At 37.1% G+C, this 21,171-nt stretch overlaps 1 protein-coding gene across 4 annotated transcripts in view; it reads left to right on the top strand.

The window, feature by feature from the left end:
- LOC129779740 (serine-rich adhesin for platelets) overlaps positions 1–21,171 on the top strand; it is a 466,395-nt gene that overhangs the window by 267,186 nt on the left and 178,038 nt on the right. For all 4 annotated transcript variants that reach the window (XM_055787394.1, XM_055787396.1, XM_055787395.1 and 1 more), the window contains one exon: positions 19,236–19,400. In XM_055787394.1, the coding sequence (XP_055643369.1) occupies positions 19,236–19,400 (165 nt within the window). The remainder of the gene's footprint in view (positions 1–19,235; positions 19,401–21,171) is intronic.

Raw genomic sequence — 21,171 nt, 5'->3', positions numbered from 1 at the left:
ATCAATCAACGAAAGATGGATCATATTAGAACATATACAATGCTATAAATACAATACTATACATTTCAAGTTTTCGGTGAATAATTGGAGGTAACTCACAAAAAAGGTTTGAACTTTTCTTACAATGTTATACACCTGTGGTGCTTGCAGAACTTGATTATATGGTTACTAGCGGTTTTTCATAAACTATGAGTAGAAACGAATTGATGGACATGTCATCATTTATCTGCTTCGATAAAAAAAAGTGCACGAAGTGAGCGGAGTGTGCGAATCAAAATGGATAACTTTGCAAGAATATATCAGACAAAGATGTTTTGTTTCAATCAGCAGAAGAAAATTTCGCATATATATTTTTATTTAAACTGAAAAACATGAATGACTTCCTGCCACGAGAATTTTAACACACGAAAAATTTTCCAAATAGGTTTTAAAATGAAAATAAAACTATGGATACATCTGCTGGCTATAAAAACCATGTTTATGATAAATATACAATGAAAAAATGTCTATATAATAATTGTGTCAATCCAAAGAGTAACTTATTCTAAATAAAAAGAAGCAAAAAAAATTTCTACATTTTATGCAAAAAGATGTATTTATCATATATTTGTAATATTAAAATGAAGTATATTTCATTTCCTTTGAATCTTTTAATCAATTTTTATATTTTGACAACTAAATATCACATCACACCGGACAAAATGACCGGTTTGGTAGGAATAAGTATATAACAACTGGCGGTATTTATGTAGGTAGTGTTAAAGGCAAAATTATATCCAGACTTAAACTAATACAGCGTAGAACAATTCCACTCAACTTTTTTTGGAGCAACCAAAATATAAACAAATATCAATATGAAATCTCCACCATATATATACCATAACTCGACGGGAACACAAATTATTCATCGTAAAAAAAACACGTCCATTACCCGTCCAATTTACAATTATCATTCCAGGCGAAAGAAACGAACAGTGAGTGTAATAATTGCACAGAACAGCTTCCCATTTAATTCTTATTTGTGTGGATGTGTGTGCGCGAGTGTGCGGGTGTTTGTGCACGCCACCGCGTTCATGTGGGTGGTCAAACGATTATCCACCCTATTATGTCCGGGATTGCTTGTGTGAAAAGAAAGAACTCCAAATCGAAAGCCACCGTAACCATGGCGATCAAATCGGCCACAGTGTGAAAAGTCGAAAACTCCCATCGAAACGGGAACAACAACAGAACAGAAAAAAGAATCAGTGAGTGGGTGGAGGAGTTAGGCGGTGGTACATTCGCGTGCGGAAACGAACGAATCGCGTAATTGTGTGTATGTGTGTAATATGGAGCAACAACGTCAAGTGGAAAGCAATTAGGCGGATACTTTCCACTTCGTCTCGTCCGTCCGCTGGTGATCTGTCCCCGAAGGTCACCTAGGTTGTCGCGGTGAGATTGCTTCGTGTGAGATTTTTTGATAGACAGTGTAATGTTTTGCGAAAATAAGTGAATAAAATCGTTAGGGCAAAGAGAGAAGAGGAGAACAAACATTCTGTGTGGAAAACCATTCTCTGCGAGGAGAAAAGAATGTGAAATTAGTTGAAAATGAGTGCTAATTAGGCTCGAAATTAACACAGTATCTCTGTGCGACGGGGGATTGCCATTACCATGTTCCAGAGCGATTACTCGTGACCATTTTATGCCCGCGCGTGACAGATAGGAGAACTGTGCAGTGGAGAATCGTATTAATTGCTGCGGAAATAATTCCCCGAAACACGGAGGCCAAGAAAACAGAACCGAGGAAAGGTCGTCTCGAGCACAGAATTATGCAGCAGCTGGGGCGTTTCCCATCCGTTGTCCAGTCGAGGAGCAGCAGGTGAACGTTGGTGATGGGGGCGCATGGTTCCAAGGAAAAGCTGACGAGGTCCGCTTCCGAGCGATTCGTTCACGCCCAGGTCATCGAGAGGGAACGCTTCGGAAGTTTTGGCAAACGGGGTAGAGCAGGTTGGTTTTGTTTTGCTTTACTTTCTGTTGCGTTTCGCTCGCAAGAGACGACGCAAAACCATAGTTGTGGGTTTCTTTATGGAATCCGAGTTGCACTTTTTTGTTTGTTACGGTTCAGATAACACCGAGTCAAGACGACTCGGAAATTTGCATACAAAGGAATGTTTTGTACCCGCATTAACTGGAAACACTGTGTCGACATTCGAAGACAAAAGAATGACAGAAATTTGCTGCTGCTACGGATTTTTTTTTTTTTGCTATGACGGGGTTCATCCATTGCGTTGGAATGTAATATATGAAAGTAGATTCAAAATGTTTTCGCACACAATAATTTTGAATTTATAAATGGTTAAATTATGTAAAATGTTTCGGTCTAAAACCATGTTTCTTTTCAGTTTTAACCTCTGGTCCAAATGTTGTCTTGTTAATACACTTAACGTGTGCTTGTGTAAGCGTAATTCAAATTACTGGGACCTTAGAGATGTTCCTCCCCCCAGAGAAAATGATGTTTTGAACTATTGAAACGTGTTTCGTTTAGAACACAGTATGTGTTGTTGAATTCGATCTGTGTTCTGATTGTTTTGAAGAATGATGTTTTGGACAAAGTTGATCTAGTACTGATGGACTCCTAGATGATGAACAAATCTATTTTGATTTTTTTTGCCATATGGTACAAGTAATCTGCATCACAAACATTATTTTTAAATATATCAATTCTATAAAAAAATAAAATGTTGAAATGGCAAAATTGATCAGGAAGTCAACATTTTTTCTAAGAACAAATTTTGAATTTTTTTTATACCAATCGAATCTGAAATTCTTTCAGTTTGTTTGATATGTTATACATTACAACTCCCTTATCCGTAAACGGTTTGAATTTATGAAAACTAGATTCCCATTTTCTCATACACTTGTTCTGCCTATTTATGTGGATATCTACCAGTACCCTTCATTACGAACAACTAATGTAATCGTTCTACGGGCGATGTGGAGAGAGGTAATGTTGCTTAACTCGCTCTGTCCGTTTGCAACTCATTTACAACTTAACACATTCTTTCCTAATGCTGATCTCACACACAGATGTTTGCTCGACACAAAGGAAGAATGGAAGATATTGCGAACAGCAGTGCAATTATGTTCGAAAAAAGCTACGCGAGGATTTTCATGCCGTCTGGTGAAGAGTGCTTCTGTATTTTTACATCACAAGCACACATGGTTGTTGTTTTTATGCGTTACCATAGGTAGATTGAAATGGATAAGGAATGTGGAATAATGGTCCTGGGGAAACGAAGTATTAACGTGACCTGTGACCGAGTATGTCAACTGCGAAAAAGACTGTCGCGATAGTGTGCACGTCGAATACTCGATGTTATGCATGTATTGACATGAAGCAACAAACTGCGAAATATGATCAGCTTGTGTATTGTTTTTGTGAGAACCAGAATGAATTATTAATGGACCATCTTCAACTTCTGCCATAGAACCACACAAACTGTCAGTCCTTTTCAGGGCCACAAAAACCTCTACTCCGTTCTGTTCAACAAAATTCATGGTGGCTCGTAATCCTACAATTGGTTATATTCGAACTGTATTTATTATTGTTGTGTTATTCGAATCGAATTGTAAGAAAAGTCGTTCGTTCCGTTCGCTACTGATGCTAAGGATTGTACTTTTTCAGACATTTTTATAACTTTACAATATCATTAGAAAAATTACATCGCATTATTTTTTATCAGTATTGTAAAAAATCATCTTCGCTAAACTCAAATGCATAGATTTTCGGGCTTGGTTGCATCGAAAACCTACATATTCCAAACGAAAATCAAAATGACAGATCCAGACTAACCAATGAATATGAGCAAATAAACTTTTGTTCTTCGATATGTTTTGAAGTTTATTTTTCCACCCAGTGTCATTTTCATCTCGATTATTCAAGATGCCAGAATTGAGTTTCATTTTAGCCAAATGAATATCAGCTGTTGTTTACTTTTAACCTGCGGCAGCTGTGTACGGTTGGTTTTTATTTATGCTGTTGTTACCGTCTCACCAAACAAAATCCTGCGCGATTTCTTGCAAAGATCGTTTCATCGAACTCTGGCGTTTTTGTTCTCTAAATGGTCCAGCCTGACTAATCTTTGAATTTTTAAATTTTGAATCAAAATCAATGCCAGAACGAATATCGTTTCGAATGTGATGAAAATCAATTTGTTGTTTTTGATATTCAAAGTATAAATAACAGCGTAGTTATGAACCCCAATCAATGCCGCATTTATTCATTATAGTAAATTTGTTCATGCATCGGCGATATGAACAAAAAGAACTCGTTTGTTATTCTCATCACTATAATGAGGGCAGTGTGTTTCAAGCTGACAAAAAAGTCATTTACACTGAAATAAAATCATATTCGTTACTCGTGAATGTTTGTCGATATTCTAAGACACTGTTTTTTATTATTGGTCTACAAAGATTACATATAGATATAGCCTTGAAACGGTGAAAAACATTTAAGGGGGTATTCTAGTGTAGAGACACGAATTTCGGACGTTTTTTCGAACTCCGTAAAAATAAAACAAAGAATATTTTTACTATCCATTATATCATTATTCGTTTATCTATCTTTCAACAATAAAACAAAAATAGGACGGAAAAAAAATATTCATAATTAGAATAGTTACATGCTGGTGAAGTGAGGGTGTTCAAAAAAAAGTTGTGCCATGGCGTACACGATTCCAGTCCTTCTGGTTATCTGAAACAAAAAAATCGAACAGATTCTGAATCAGTAAAGATGTCGCTATGGCATGAACCTCGGACAAGTCAAAAACATGGGTTTTAACAAAATGGCGGCCGTTTGAAAACAAAAATGCTGTTTAAAACGTTTTTTTTGCGTTTACCGATTTTTTAAAAATAGTAAAATTAAAAAGTTATAATTTTTTATTGGTTCATGCGATAGAGAGATGTATGCAGATTATTTTCATATAAATTTGACATAAATCGGTTGAGTAGAACTTGAGATATCGTGTACGCCAGTTAGAAAAAAACTAGTTCCGAGAGAAACGCGTTTGAAGTTCATTGTGATGGCCGTAACAGGTTAGATACCACATCACTAAGATGGCTCTAACTAGGTAAATAATAGGATTTTCGATAAGTCCTTTCTAGAGTATATTCTTGAATGCCTAAACTACAGAAATATGGTAAAAAAAAAATTTCGATTTTTTCAGATTTCTAGACTAGAATACCCCCTTAATACATACTGCACCGAGATCACAAGCGAGAAACTCATGCCTAGAATTGTGACAAATATCATCCCAATTAATCAATAATTAATTGAATAATAGCAAAAATTGTTTTTAATTTTGAAAAATCAAATCTCGAAAACGAAAAACAAAGCATCTCTGATATCGAGATATGTTATGTAAAAAATCCTCAGCTTTCAAACAAAAAAAAATCATAAAAAAAATTAGCGCCCTCTAGTCCAATGCCACGAAAACAATATAAAAGGACTATGTACAACCAATGATAGCGAAAATTAAATCCATATTTTCTGTAAGTTGAATATTTTTAATATAATACTAGCTCATTGGCTTCAATTTGATATGTCGATCATCTAAATCGGTTCTGTGGTTCAAATGTTATGAATTTTTGAAAGTAGTCGTTTTCGGGAAAAAGTAAAGAAAAACCATGAAATAGAAATGGTCACTCTAACGAAAAAATTAAAAAATACGGGTCTAATATTAGGCTGTCAAAAAAGTACTGCGGTATTTTTTTTTAATTTTCATTTGTTCATAAAATTAGTTACAATCATCTGTTTTAAGTCAAATATGCGCCGTTTTGTTCGATGACTTGTTCCCAACGAGATGCCAACTTCATAATACCCCTGTTATAGAAGCTCGCTTCCTTATTGGCAAAAAACTCGGATAGCCAATTTTCACAGGCCTCTTTTGTGACTAACTTCTGACTACCTAGCTCGTTCGCCATGGACAAAAACAGGTGGTAGTCTCTTGGTGCAAGGTCCGGACTATACGGCGGATGCAAAAGAACCTCCCATCCGAGCTCCCGGAGCTTCTGGCGCGTCACCAAAGAAGTGTGTGGCCTGGCGTTGTCCTGATGGAAGACAATGCGGCCTCTGTTTATCAAAGATGGCTTCTTCTTCATGAGTGCTATCTTCAAGCGGTCCAGTTGTTGGCAGTACAGGTCCGAATTGAGCGTTTGGCCATAGGGAAGCAGCTCATAATAGATTATTCCTTGACAATCCCACCAAACACACAGCAGAACCTTCCTGGCCGTTAATGAGGGCTTGGCCACCGTCTGAGCCGCTTCAGCGGGCTTCGACCACGACCGTTTGCCAGTCACCATCCGCTTCAGAAACGGGTCGATTTTGTTGCGATTCAGCAGCGATTCACATGCGTCGATACGGTCAAAGATGTTTTTTTGCGTCAACGTGTGTGGCACCCATACATCGAGCTTCTTCGTGAATCCAAGCTTCTTCAAATGGTTAATAACAGTTTGATGACTTATCCCCAGCTCTTGGCCGATGCTACGGCTGCTACTATGCCGGTCTTTCTCGGCTAATTCAGCGATTTTGTCGCAATTTTCGACGACAGGCCTTCCGAAGCGTGGCGCATCTTCGACGACCTCTACACCAGAACGAAAACGTTGAAACCATCGTTGTGCGGTGGAAATGGAAACTGTATCGGGTCCATAAACTGCACAAATTTTATTGGCAGCTTGAGATGCATTTTTGCCTTTGTCATAGTAGTACTGTAAAATATGTCGGATTTTCTCTTTATTTTGCTCCATATTTGCGACACTATAACTCACGAACGACTTAACCAAAAAAATAAATTATAGCGCGCAAAAATACCTTTCCAACAAGCTATAGTATGACTCGATACAATGAATACAACTAGAACTACGCGCTTACAACGACACCTCGCGGAAATACCGCAGGACTTTTTTGACAGCCTAATATTTTGCGATAAAGAATGAAACTACTGATTTTTGCGGAAACTGGAGAACCACTATATCGGTTTGACATGGAATGGCTATATATTCGTGCATTTATTTCTGCGGAATTGTTGACTGAAACTAAAGAAACAAATGTATCATAGACTGACTGAAGTTTATTTTACTTATTATTTACTAAAAATTTTCCCAATGAGGATAAAAATGCAACTGAATTCTTGGGAGTCTTCGTAGCCATATGTGTTGCGCATTCGCTTAGTAAACGAATGATCGTGAGTGCAAAGTTCAGGTCCTTCAATTGACCATATTTGTGTGTTATCATATCATAACTACATCCACGCTACAATCATCAACAAGATGCAAAAACGATTGCAACAAGAAACATATGTTTCGTTTGTTCCTTTCAACTTTGTGTTTTGGGAAACTCTAAAAATGCGTCCGATCCATATACGGAATTAGAGTATCAATTGAACTCTACGATTTACCGTAGCGAAGATGATCAGGCGAAACGTTCGTGAACGATTAGACGATGAATAACTGTGATCCTTTATTTTCTTTCTAAGAGACGCAAAGAAAAATAGAACTCACGCTGCAAATGACAGATCTCTATAGTAGCATGTCCGAAAAAGGACTTGAAACTATTGAGAACCAGAGCAGAGGATCCTTCCTCCATCCTCCTTAGGAAGTGGATGGAGGATGGTTGTAATAGCAGTTATTCATGGTTATTATGCGAAGAAAGAAATGGATAAACTTATAATCACATCACTCACCACAGTGAATCCCTTTCCCGATAATCGCTAGGGAACCTCGCTATAGAGGCGACCCTTCTGGCTTTCGGGCGGCGAATATCATACTAACATTCTTTCCCTACCCCTGGTGACTGTAAGGACGTGGTCTGGGTCGTTATTGACCATTAAAACCACGATTCATCGAAACTTGCACAATGATAATTATTTACTACTCCCAGGCGTCATTCTGTGTGTTCTTTGTGCAATTTCGCTGGTTCAGGTCAATCACGAAGAGCAACTACGAAGTGTACAGTTTATCAAAGCTCAAGTCCAAGCTAGGAGACGTAAAGAGAATCGGCTTCGGGCAAGTCATGTGAATTACGCCTCATTTCGAACGTTAATTAAAACGTTAAATATTTTTGTTTTTATTTTATTAACGTTATATTGTAGTGAAAAACAAATTCGTCCAAAATTTAATGTAAAATATTATTGAATTTTAATCATAATTCTGCTGAAGCTTTTATGAACTTTCACTTTCACTGATAGAAAATTCATAACAAGCAGACGCGGCACCCATCGCACGCATAGCTTTTTCATGCTCACAATGTCGCGCAAAATGTGTCCCGCTCGTTCCTTTGAATTGCCTACGGCCACAGCTAACTCGCGTAACTTTACTTTACGATCGTACAAAACGAGTCGAAGCACTTGTTTAACCCTTTCACGCTCAAGGGAAATATTTTCTCCTTCTACAAAAATCGTTATCGATGGTTCAATTATTATTGAATCGATTTTTTTTACTGAATATCGAAATAAAACGTATGTCCAAGGCAGCAAATGTGTTTCTGAACGAATAAGAAAAAAAACTGTCAAACATGGTCCGGTCTGACTTAACACAGACCACATAATAAATGTGTAATGTGTAATGTCCACTTGTGCTTCACAAGTAAACGGAATTTGTTTCGCAGAATACCATGACTAACTACAGGGAAACTTCGATATAACGTACCCTCGTTATAACGTACATTTTACCTCGATATAACGTACACATTTCCATAGTGTAAAGGAAAAAAAATCAATATTTTTTTCTGATAGAACTATTAATTATCTGTATTGTGATGTTAAAACAAGTTTTGTACCATCAATCAATCCCGCAATACCGCTGGTTTTGTAATTCCGGGTTGTAAATGAATCAAGCTTCAATCAACAGTACGAAGGGAAACATTATGAGAAAGGCTGGCTTCATCATCTGATTGAAGTTATTCATTAACTTTACTGAAACAGCAACACAATAATGTATTATAGACTACGTTTGTGAGTACTTTATTATGCTCCGATATAACGTAACAATTCGATACAACGTAAATTTTGAAAGTGAAATGTACGTTATATCGAAGTTTACCTGTATTTATTTTACTTTTCTGATAATTTTTATTATGTTTTTGTATTACAAAGTAATACATAAAGTACCTATATAAGTAATCGGTTACATATTACTAAAATAGATGATAAGAAAAATTGTCAAAATATTGAACTCCCGGCCCCGTCAGGCTAACGCCATATGAGCCTTGATAAAAATATATATATTTTGGGGGAAATACAATATTCCTCTCTTTCCATTATCTTTACGATTACCCAGGACAAACACAAATAACTGTAGTTTGTGAATAAATAAACGAAATGTCATAAAACTTCACACATAAGCTGATGCCAGATGAATCTCTCGGACAAAATCTGATTCATTAGTGGCGCCATCTGTTGATAAATCTCGGAACTTTCAGCCCATGTAGTATAGTGGAGTGTGCGGTCAATGAGAGTAAAAATATGCACTTTTCCATTTTTATGATCCATACCCACCAATGCATACTCCATCTTGGGATATCCCTTTGTGAGCGGATAATCTTATAAAATCCTCTTTTCAATGCCATCGAAAAGGCATGCAATGGTAGTCACATCGTTCGTTTGCAGGCTCCCCTGTCTGCCGGTAATTGCAAATGCCACAACTCTATAATATATTGAATAAATCTATCTTACATACACTATCATCCTGTCTATCTCTCGCGGTGTATGGCTCCTAGCACAAGCGGGAGATAACTTTATCCTGTATCGTATTATAATCCACCGTTGGCAGTGTGGAGTGTGCGGAAGTTTAAGAACAGGCAAGTATCGCAGGGAAGCTGTGCCACTCTCGTTGTAAAATGTTCATCGCGACTATAAGCACAGATCGGAACCAAGAGAAAAAAAAGTTTTATTGAAAAAATAGCAATAAAATGTCGCTCTTAAAATCTTGTTACATTTTATGTGTGTATGATCAGCGAAAGAAAGTTGGCGCAGATGGCGCTCGACAACGCCTTCGCGTAGCAACTTTGCTGCGTCTATCGATATCCACTCGGGAATCGATTATCCCGCCGTGAAATGCATGCATATTCGTGGATCGATTTCAAATTTCGTGTAAATTGCAATGTGAACGCGCAAAAAAAAGAAGAAGAAATCAACGTGACGAAGGGTCGTTAGATGCTGCGAGTTATGGTTGCGTCGTAAAATATAAAACCCGGATAACTTTACGACAAAGCTTCCCAGCTGATTGGATTGGATTTATCGAGATATATGATTCCACAACTCAGCCAGTCAGCCAGCGGGTGCCGCTCGATTTTTCTCGACTCCCGGCCTTGCCCAGTAAAATGATGATGAACGACGGACGAGAGAGCTCATAAGTTTTTCCTTCATTCCTTCGCGTCCTGTGCAAAAGGCACAGGAAGGTTCTAAAGAACGAAATCCGTATTGTATATTCATGTGTCTTCTTCCCCCATCTCGTAGCCGGAGATACTTCGCTGCATTCGCTGCTGCGATGATTCGACACCCGATCCACACAGCAGCAGCCAACCAACGCGACCTATGTGTTATCAAGCCGCAGCGAAACCGAGAGGAGGGTTTCGGAATTTAGCACCCGAGCAAAAATCAAAGTTTCATAAACTCGATTATGCAAATGCTACCTTCCACTCGATTGGAAGTTATTGCCGACGCCTCGTCCGGAGGGGAGAAGTTGTGTTTTTTTGTGTTTTATACAAAAAATCTGTCAAGTGATTGCCGGCTGGATTGATTACGGCGGTAAATTGGAAGCAAGGTGTTGGAAAAATGTGATTTCACGAGCTAATGGGAATGTTTAGATTTATGGGGAGGGATTTTTGGGGGGATTTATCGTATACCGGGTGGAACAATTGAAGCTAACTTGTCTGGGTATGAATTGTTCTTAAAGCATTGCATGATATTGGGTCTGAATAATTTTTTAACGTAGGGTTACGTCTTCCAGTATGGATGCTAAATTCTGGTGGCTGGTAACGATTTTATGAAATAAAGTTAGCGTTTATAACATTTGTGTGCTCCGTTACTCGTGTTCTCAATAAGGCGCGGCTTATTGAGAACACGAGTAACTCAATAAGGCGCGGCTTATTCATATGTGAGGTACAATATTTATATATCACAGTGTTTGTTTTATGTGCACAACGGAGAACGGAAATATTGCAATATGAGCTCCGCCTGTTTACGGATTATTCGCGATTTCCGGCTCTCTATATTATGCAATCCACTTGTTTACCATTTCAAATATTCGATTAAGGATTTTAGAATGGATCGAAATCTTTAAAAAAACTTTTTTATTTTTTTTATTGTTACTACTTCAGTAGTAAAAATTTTCATTTGAAATTTGAACAATTTCAAACTGATACGCCTGGCCTGGTAAACTGATAGAGAACAATATCGATATCGCTACTAGACCGTAGATTCAAATATTAGATATATAATATATTAATATATTACATTTACGATTGAACAGGGCTGCCAACCCGCGCCAGAATTTCTCATTCCCACTCAGATATCGATCACACCTTATAAACACATTTGCTCCTATATTACGCTTAAGGTGGAATCGAACCCCACAACATGCAACAGTAAGGTTTTCCTACGGGGATTTGAAAGCATATTCCATAAATATACGTAAGTAAAAAGTTTGAACAGTTGCCATGTACGATCAGTTCATGCATTGCAATGGATTATGTTCTTCGTTATAAGTAAATTTGATGAACGTCCATTTACGTTTGATACGATGCCTAGAACTACCAAAACATATCAGAAGAATTGTCATTGTATTTTACATTTCCCTCTGAAATTATTGTTTACGTAGTTCTCAAACCGCGAAAGTTCATACACCTCTAGTATATGATTTTCCGAGGCTTCTCAGTTTGAAAGTACGTTTTAGGGAAACATATCCCAGTCTGCACAACGACAAGCGAGTACAAAAATACTCAATAACAACTAATACCCCTGACTTGCATGTGTTTGTAAAACGGATTCCCTCGGCACATTAATTTTGAAGTTCGTGTTAGGGAAACACAGCTCGGTGAGAAAAAATACCCCCAGCTTGCACGTATATTTGCAAAGCGGATTTCCACAGGTACATCGATTTTGAAGTCTGTGTTGGGGAAACCGTAAATTGAGTCAACCAAAAGTTGGCAGTCAGGGCGTTTATATAACGCTTGACATTTTAAAGTTATTCAATCGATCATTTCATGCAAAATATCATTTTATTAATTGTGATAAACGCGTAGAAATATATCCTATCAACTGATGCAAACATCTTTCCGATCTATTAAGAAATGTTGGAGTTATAAGCATTCGAAATACGGGTAGGGTTAGCATACAAATCGGCAGAACAAATGTATGGGAAAAAGGAAATTTTGTTAATTTTCATGAATTTAAACCGTTTAGAAATTAGCGAATTGTAATGTATAGCATATCAAACAAATCTTAAAGAATTTCCAATTCGTTTGGTAGGCAAATCATGAGAATTCGTTTAAAGTGAAAATAGTTATTAACGTTGACTTTATTTCATAAAAACGTGACCTGTTTTCTGATCTGTATGACCAACAACTTCACCTTCTTTTTTTCATACTATAGAGGCTTTAAACTTGACAATTCATTCGCCTCTAGTAGCTGATACGACAAATTTTCCCAGGCTCCTCAGTTTAGAAAAAAAAACTGTTAGGGAAACATGTTCCGTTCTACACAAAGGCAAGCTAGTACAAAAGTACTCGCCGCTCGCATGTATTTGTAAAGCGGATTTCTCCAGGCACCTTGGTTTTGAAGTCTGTGTTGGGGAAACCGTAAATCAGGCCAATTAAAACGTGGCAGTTGGGGCGTTTAGATAACGCTTGCCATTTTACAGTTTTTCAATTGTTTATCTCATGAAAAATAACATTTTTATTCATTGTGATAGATGCGTAGAAATAATTCCATTAATTTGATGCAAACATCTTTCTGATCTATTAGGCTGTCAAAAAAGTCCTGCGGTATTTCCGCGAGGTGTCGTTGTAAGCGCGTAGTTCTAGTTGTATTCATTGTATCGAGTCATACTATAGCTTGTTCGAAAGGTATTTTTGCGCGCTATAATATATTCCTTGACAGTGTTTTGTTTGGTTAAGTCGTTCGTGAGTTATAGTGTCGCAAATATGAAGCAAAATAAAGAGAAAATCCGACATATTTTACAGTACTACTATGACAAAGGCAAAAATGCATCTCAAGCTGCCAAAAAATTTGTGCAGTTTATGGACCCGATACAGTTTCCATTTCCACCGCACAACGATGGTTTCAACGTTTTCGTTCTGGTGTAGAGGTCGTCGAAGATGCGCCACGCTTCGGAAGGCCTATCGTCGAAAATTGCGACAAAATCGCTGAATTAGCCGAGAAAGACCGGCATAGTAGCAGCCGTAGCATCGGCCAAGAGCTGGGGATAAGTCATCAAACCGTTATTAACCATTTGAAGAAGCTTGGATTCACAAAGAAGCTCGATGTATGGGTGCCACACACGTTGACGCAAAAAAACATCTTTGACCGTATCGACGCATGTGAATCGCTGCTGAATCGCAACAAAACCGACCCGTTTCCGAAGCGGATGATGACTGGCGATGAAAAGTGGGTCACTTACGACAACGTGAAGCGCAAACGGTCGTGGTCGAAGCCCGCTGAAGCGGCTCAGACGGTGGCCAAGCCCTCATTAACGGCCAGGAAGGTTCTGCTGTGTGTTTGGTGGGATTGTCAAGGAATAATCTATTATGAGCTGCTTCTCTATGGCCAAACGCTCAATTCGGATCTGTACTGCCAACAACTGGACCGCTTGAAGGTATCACTCATGAAGAAGAGGCCACTTTGATGAACAGTATTCAGGGGGGTGTTTGGACTTATCGGTGACATTTTCTGACATTTTTTTTTGGAAAATGATATTTTTGGGAGAGCTAGGGATGTAGTTTCGCTGAGAGATACTAAAAAACTACTTGGATATTCACTAAGTTAAGTGTTTTAGCTTCGCTCTAGACAGCGAACAATCAACATCACATGTTGAAGTTGAGAGTTAATTTAGCAATAGCTCAAGCTGACTTTTTAATGCTTTTCGAATCGTTCGCGTTCCCACGCAATGCAAACATTCGTTCATCGATCCATAATACGTAGTGGTACGATAAAAATGCGATCTAGTCAGAGTCGTCAGAATGATATCGCTCAGTTCCTTTTTGTTTTATCTGTATTATAGTGATTTACAACTCATTTGGTCGGTTCGTCACTTTTTATTTCCATTTTTGGAAGAATGTCGGGAGTGAGAATTGGGCTCGTGACCTTTAGCGTAAGAGGCATGGATGTTACCACTACGCCAGATCACTTCCGCTCAGTTCCTTAAGAAGGTGTTCCATCAATGCTGTATTTTTGGTCGTTTTACATTTGTTATCAGTAGCGTTCAGTATGAACGGATTCGCAAGATTTTTTTTTCTTTGAATCCATCGAATCAATAAACTGCTCCTGATTATGGTTACAATTTTTATTATCGAAAAAAATTCCTAAATTGTGTCCTAGTGTGGTGTTGGATCCATAAAAAAGAAGTTTTGAATTTGGGATATATCAAAACTACATTTTTTTTAAAATATCATAGCAAATCAAATCTACAAAGCAATTCCACCTTAAATCAGCTGACTGCTAACCCGGTCCTCTGCGATTTTTTTGAAACTTGCTACTTATGATAGAAACTACCTGAAATCACAGTTTTCATTATCACATGATCAGTTTTAATTACGACTGAAAAATCTGAAAAATCGTGACTCAAAATCCAGATGTCCGATTAAAATATGATGTTTGACAAAGTTTTTAAAAAATAAATGAACCATTTAGGAAAAATTACATTTCAAATGTACTGTTAAAATTTTTTTCTCAAAAATAAAATTTATTATTAAAAACTTGCATATCTAAAAGCAACAACACCCCCCTTTGATATTTTTTTTATTATTTTTATTTGAAAGCCTTTCCAATTTAACAAATTCAAATTCAAACTCTTCAAAATGGAGATATTAATTTTTGAGAATTTTTGAAATTTCAATACTTTGTTAAATCTTAACCATTTAAGAAAAGTTGCATGAAAAAAAGGGATCTTCATGTGATTCTTCATGAAAAACTATATATAACGTTCTAAGACTAACTTAATGCGCATCAAACAGTGACTTTTGGCGGATGCAATGGTCTCTCAACAATCACGTGTGGATTTTCTGAGCCCCATATATGGAAATTTTGGGTGTTCACATAGCCACCGAGCTCGAAATGTGCCTCATCGCTGAAGAAAATTTGATGCGAAAATTCAGCATTTTGCTGCTGTTGTTCGTTCACCCAATCGACGTATGCCCGACGCATTCCATGGTCACCACGCTCTAATTTTTGTACCAGTTGGACTTTATATGGATGTAGGTGCAAGTCAAAAAAAAAAAAAAATTTCGGCCGAACGCACATTACGATGATGTACAGGTTACACAATATCCGCTACGGATCCAGTTTGTTCGAATTTACGCACTACATTAGCGATTGTGTGCTCTGTAGGCCGTCCATGACGACCAAAATCCGTTCGTAATGCTCGAAAAACATTTGCCGGTTTTTCATCATTTTTATAGCATAATTTAACAAAATTAACACGTTGTGCGATGCTAAAACGATCCATATTGTAAAATGGCAGACTTTCAACTAACGATATGACGCTTTGGTTGACAGCTATGTCAAACGGTTTTCAGCGCAGGGCTGTATACTTCCGAAAGCCCGAAATGGTAAACTTTCCAAAATGGAGATAATCATTTTCGAAAATTTTTGAAGTTCCAACGTTAAGCCTCGTTTTTTTTGCTTTGGCCCCTAGGGACTGACGCTGGGCTCAACTTGTTAAATCTTAACCATTTAAGAAATGTAACATGAAAAACAGGGAATCTTCATGTGATTCTTCATGAAAAACTATATATAACGTTTTCCGTTTTTCATGAAACGTTTTCCGGGCTTTCCGATAAAAATATACAAAAAAAAATATGTAAGGGGGGATGTTTTGAGCTATTAAATTTCAATAATGAATTTAATTTTTTAACAGTACATTTAAAATGTATTTTTTTCCTAAATGGTTCACTTATTTTCTATCAATCTCGTCAAGCATCATATTTTAATCGGACATCTGGATTTAGAGTTACGGTTTTTTTTTTAAAAAGGCTTTCATCATTTGTACAAAATTTCAATAAATTTTCTTCGGCTGATTTGGAGCGGAGTTGCTCTACATATAACTATTTATGAAATGTATGCATAAGTTATGAAACTAATATTAATAATTCTGTTACAAATAAGCATTCAGCATTCAGCATTCAGGCACTTTCATTACTGTCAATAATTTCATGTGATTATCACTAACGTTAAGTTCATCTTCATCGCTTGCAGTGATTTTTTGTTGAGAACGTATTTGATTTCCATATTTAGAGCAAAAGAAAGGACCAGGAATCCGGAAAAGGCAACATTAGTTTTCGTTGAGCGTTGATCGTTGTTCGCTGTTGAGCGTATCAATCAACCGGAAATCAAAATAAGATTAATTTCGTTTTCCGCTCACCCGTTGCCCATAGAATTGGGGGTGTATGCCATATCCGGCCAGTCAGAAGTAAATTCATAAACCATAGCAAGAGTTATCTATACATTCTTTTCTATTCTATTGAGTCGCCAAAAACAAGAATTTTGTGTGATGAATGGCCATGCTTTACCATAAATCGATTTCACTCTCAATTAGTTGACGTTTAATTTTATGCTTTGATTTTCACTAACACACAATGATCTTCAACTTCTATGTTTTTTTTTGCGGAGGCGATCTGGCGTAGTGGTAACATCCATACCACGCAGAGATCACGAGTTCAATTCTCACTCCCGACATTCTTCCAAAAATGGAAGCAAAAGTGACGAACCAGCCGAAATGTGTTGAAAGTCACTATAATAGAAAAAAAAACTTCTACGTTACGAATATCATGACGAAAATGAAGATGCAAATGGAAAATTAACTTCATGGCAAGCTGATGTTGATGTTCATTCCACTGGTCTTCATTGATAGTGTTGTTTCATATTTATCGACTCTCGATTGAGCAGTAGGTTATCAATACAAGGCAGGCCTAAATTCGCCGTATTGGAGCGTCGTGAACGTGAATATTTTCGGCACTGAAGAAAGAGACCAAGAGACCAAGAAACCAAGAGACCAAGAGACCAAGAGACCAAGAGACCAAGAGACCAAGAGACCAAGAGACCAAGAGACCAAGAGACCAAGAGACCAAGAGACCAAGAGACCAAGAGACCAAGAGACCAAGAGGCCAAGAGACCAAAAGACCAAGAGACCAAGAGATCAAGAGACCAAGAGGCCAAGAGACAAAGAAGCAAGAGAGCATGAGAGCAAGGTAAAAAAGGAAAAATAAGTACAATTTTTTCTTATTGTATATTTTCTCCACGTATAAACATCGGTTCTCTATAACAATTTCTGCGATATCATTTCGGTACGACTCATAGTTGTTGAGATAAAAATGATAAAAATTTTATGTTACTAAAATCGATACACCTTTTTGAAAAGTTACATGAGCCAAAAAGGCTCCCAATTTCTGTGGAAGCCTCATATTTTCTCTAGCCCAAAACAGATACAATCTTTCATCCGAATCAAAAAGACTCATGTTTTGTCGTTTGACGATTTGATTTGGATCTGCATTGAATAGCGTAGGAAGTTTCTAGAAATTCGGAACGGTCGACACAGTGGATGGACGATTCCACGTGGTATTGCATATACAAAAACAAAAAGGGTTATGCAAATTCTCATCGTTTAGGCGGCTTACACGGTCGTCTAGCAGCTGAGGATAAAAATTCATAAACAATAACAATCTGCAGTAAATTAATTGAGTTTGTCATTTTTTTTACCTCCTACGACTTCTTCTCGCATCTTTTTTCGCATTTCTTCGGAATTCGAAATGAAAATCTGATCTTAATCAGTCCTGAGAATTCGCCGAGACAAAACACAATGCTATTAAATGAACCTTTTGAGAATGCAATTAAAACTCGATGTGAAAAATACAGATAATTTCGCTTATATCTGATCTAGGGTCGGGTATTTTGTTTTCTGTAGTGTGGAATTAATTTCGTTTGTGTTTTTTTCTGGAGATATTTGACATTGTTGTTTTAATTAATGATGATAATCGGTGGAGCTAGATTGTGTATGTTTCAACCACAAATGAAATATTTGTTCATCATTTAATACAATCAAATTAATCTGATTATGGTCAGATTGCCATCTGTTTATCATTCATTGTTTCTCAAAAAAATCTACATATATTAAAAAGCTGTATTGCGAATTTGTCCACTCTAACCCATTCTTTCGTTCAACGATTTTCAGTATTTCCACTTATCGTTATCAAGAGCATTATTTGTTATTCAAATACGAGCGATCCGAACGAAACACTCTCTTGACTACCGACGCACACTACCTGGAAGATGCGATGCATCGTTTAGCTAAATCACTCGAAGCCAGTTTCACTATGTGCTGTGCCAAGTGGTGTGTCGGAGATCGGAAATTTCAACCTAATGCATTCCATCTATCGATGCCACAAAACCTCCACTTCAAACGGAGAGCAGGTTACATTTCAATGTCAGTTGTGTTTAGGTGTGAATTGTAGCGCAAACAGAGCAGCATCAGAAGCACATGGTGGAGTAAGGGGGCGTGATGTTTTGGTAAACACTAGGCGTGTCTCTGTGTCAACTTCAATCCTACCATTTGATAGTTGGTGCTAAACAAATAATCATCTAGGTAACAACAAAGTACCGGTTGTTACTGGCATGTTTGTTGGCAGATGAACGGTGCATGATTTTGAGGTCACCACAGAGGTTGCACTGCATTCCGGTATGACCAGACAGAATCAAATCAAACAGATTAATGCTGCTTCGTTGAGAAGTCGGTTTTATGTTATTTGATTTGCTGAAACGGAACTCGATTGCCTTTCCCGGGGCTTTGAATGATGTATAAATCACAACCCGACAGCACAATACATCGTTGAAAGGTTGCCTTTTACATTCTTTCATTTTGAAACACCCTCCCCCATTCCCCCCATATCCTCACTCCTTTCAAGGATTACATTTTCCTGCTGGATTTCCCGCATACAGTAAATCTGATTATCATATCAATATCATCAATTTCTGTATTCTCTTTTGTTTCCACAGGACCAGCGAAAAAGCGAGATGTGCGCACCATCAACTCGTCGTCTAGCGATTTGGGTCCACCATCAAAGACACTCGGTGGCTCCCAGCATGGCCAGCCGCATCAGCAGCAGCCGCAGCCACAGACCCCGTTCCAACGAGTCAATCTCCGCACACCGTCCACGTTGCGTAAGTTTTCATCCCCCATCCCCCATCTCGCTCTCACAACAAAACAAAACACGTATTGCGGGTTGGCGGGCAAGAGAAGTGGGAAAATATATTGGCTATTGGCTTTGGTGGCGACATTTGTGAATTTTGCTGAAATGTCACTTGCAAATAATAACGAGATGTTCACTCCGATGGACGCCCTCCTGTCGCTTCGGTGGTTTTTGATATTATCTTTCATATTGTTACCGACGACAACGATTTGAGACGGACGGGATGGCGGAATGTTTTGCCCTAACGAGCGAGTGGCATTAAAAGATTTGGCGAAGCGCTTGATTTGTCACGACTTTTTCCTTAGATCGGCGTTCAACGGATTTAAACTTTCAATAACATCTGGACCAAAATATAAAACGAAACTGGAGTTATTTTATGAGTTCAACGATTCTTGAACAAAAAAATACCAAAAGTTTATTTCATCAAAGTGCAATCATAATAATTTTACACATACATTAACGTTTGATTTCAAACTTATAAAACTTTGTCTTTGTTGTATCATTCAGTAAAAGTCTCTTCGAAGACTCATACCGGATTGGTCTGCCGAGTCTAAATATGATATATAAATCTTTAAACTGGATCTGGAACCCGGATTCTGGTACTAAATAGGGATACTGATTTTTGCGTATTAAAATTTAAGTTGGAATCCGTATTCCACAGCAATACAAAAACTTTCTACTAAAGAGTTATTTATCACATTCGACGCATTCTACATAATATCCAAGGTAATGAACAACCGGATTGAACGAAATAATTTGGTAGTCCTACGTCAAAAAGGCGGTCGTGTGTGGGACACAACCGCAACAGTTTTTAGAACAGTTTTGACGTAGGACTACGTCTTTGATTTCTATATAGGGGGCTCACTCTACGAAAAAATGTAACGTTTATTAAGAGTTTTCAAATGCATACTACGCAGAATCGTTCCTACAATATATATATATATATATATATATATATATATATATATATATATATATATATATATATATATATATATATATATATATATATATATATATATATATATATATATATATATATATATATATATATATATATATATATATATATATATATATATATATATATATATATATATATATATATATATATATATATATATATATATATATATATATATATATATATATATATATATATATATATATATATATATGGTATAATATATACCATCAGACGGCAAATTTATCCAACATTTTTTTTCTTTTGAGATATCAACGGTGGAAATAATAAAACAAGTGAGTAATTTAACAAATAAAAGAGGTATGTTTTGCGAGCGGATGCGAAGGTACATCATGTATTATGCATTCTTTCTTCCAACTTCGTTCCCATGAATGTTGTATGTAACACAAAATTGCGTGCAATAATTCGTTCTATCTAACAAATTAGCAAAATGCTAAAGTAATCAGATGCAAGATTTCATGCATCATTCAAACTTTATGCAAGATTTCATTAAAGCAGCTAGGAAAGTGTCACACATACAGTGATTGTTCATTAATTAGGAGGAGGCAGCGATTATCATGCGAAGACTTATTGAGATCAGAATTACATCGCATCACAAAAATGAAACGAAATGGAATATTAATATTCTTCATGACTCATATTCATAATTCTCAATGACTCAGTTCTTTCTATGATAGATTGAGCAGCAGAACCAATACGAATTGATTGTGATATTCTGCAAACGAACATTATTTCACCGAAAAAGCTACTGCTCCCG

This window comes from Toxorhynchites rutilus, chromosome 3 (genome assembly GCF_029784135.1).
Source record: "Toxorhynchites rutilus septentrionalis strain SRP chromosome 3, ASM2978413v1, whole genome shotgun sequence".
Lineage (NCBI taxonomy): Eukaryota > Metazoa > Arthropoda > Insecta > Diptera > Culicidae > Toxorhynchites > Toxorhynchites rutilus.
Note: the sequence above shows the minus strand (reverse complement) of the source record. Positions and strands in the feature narration are given on the sequence as shown.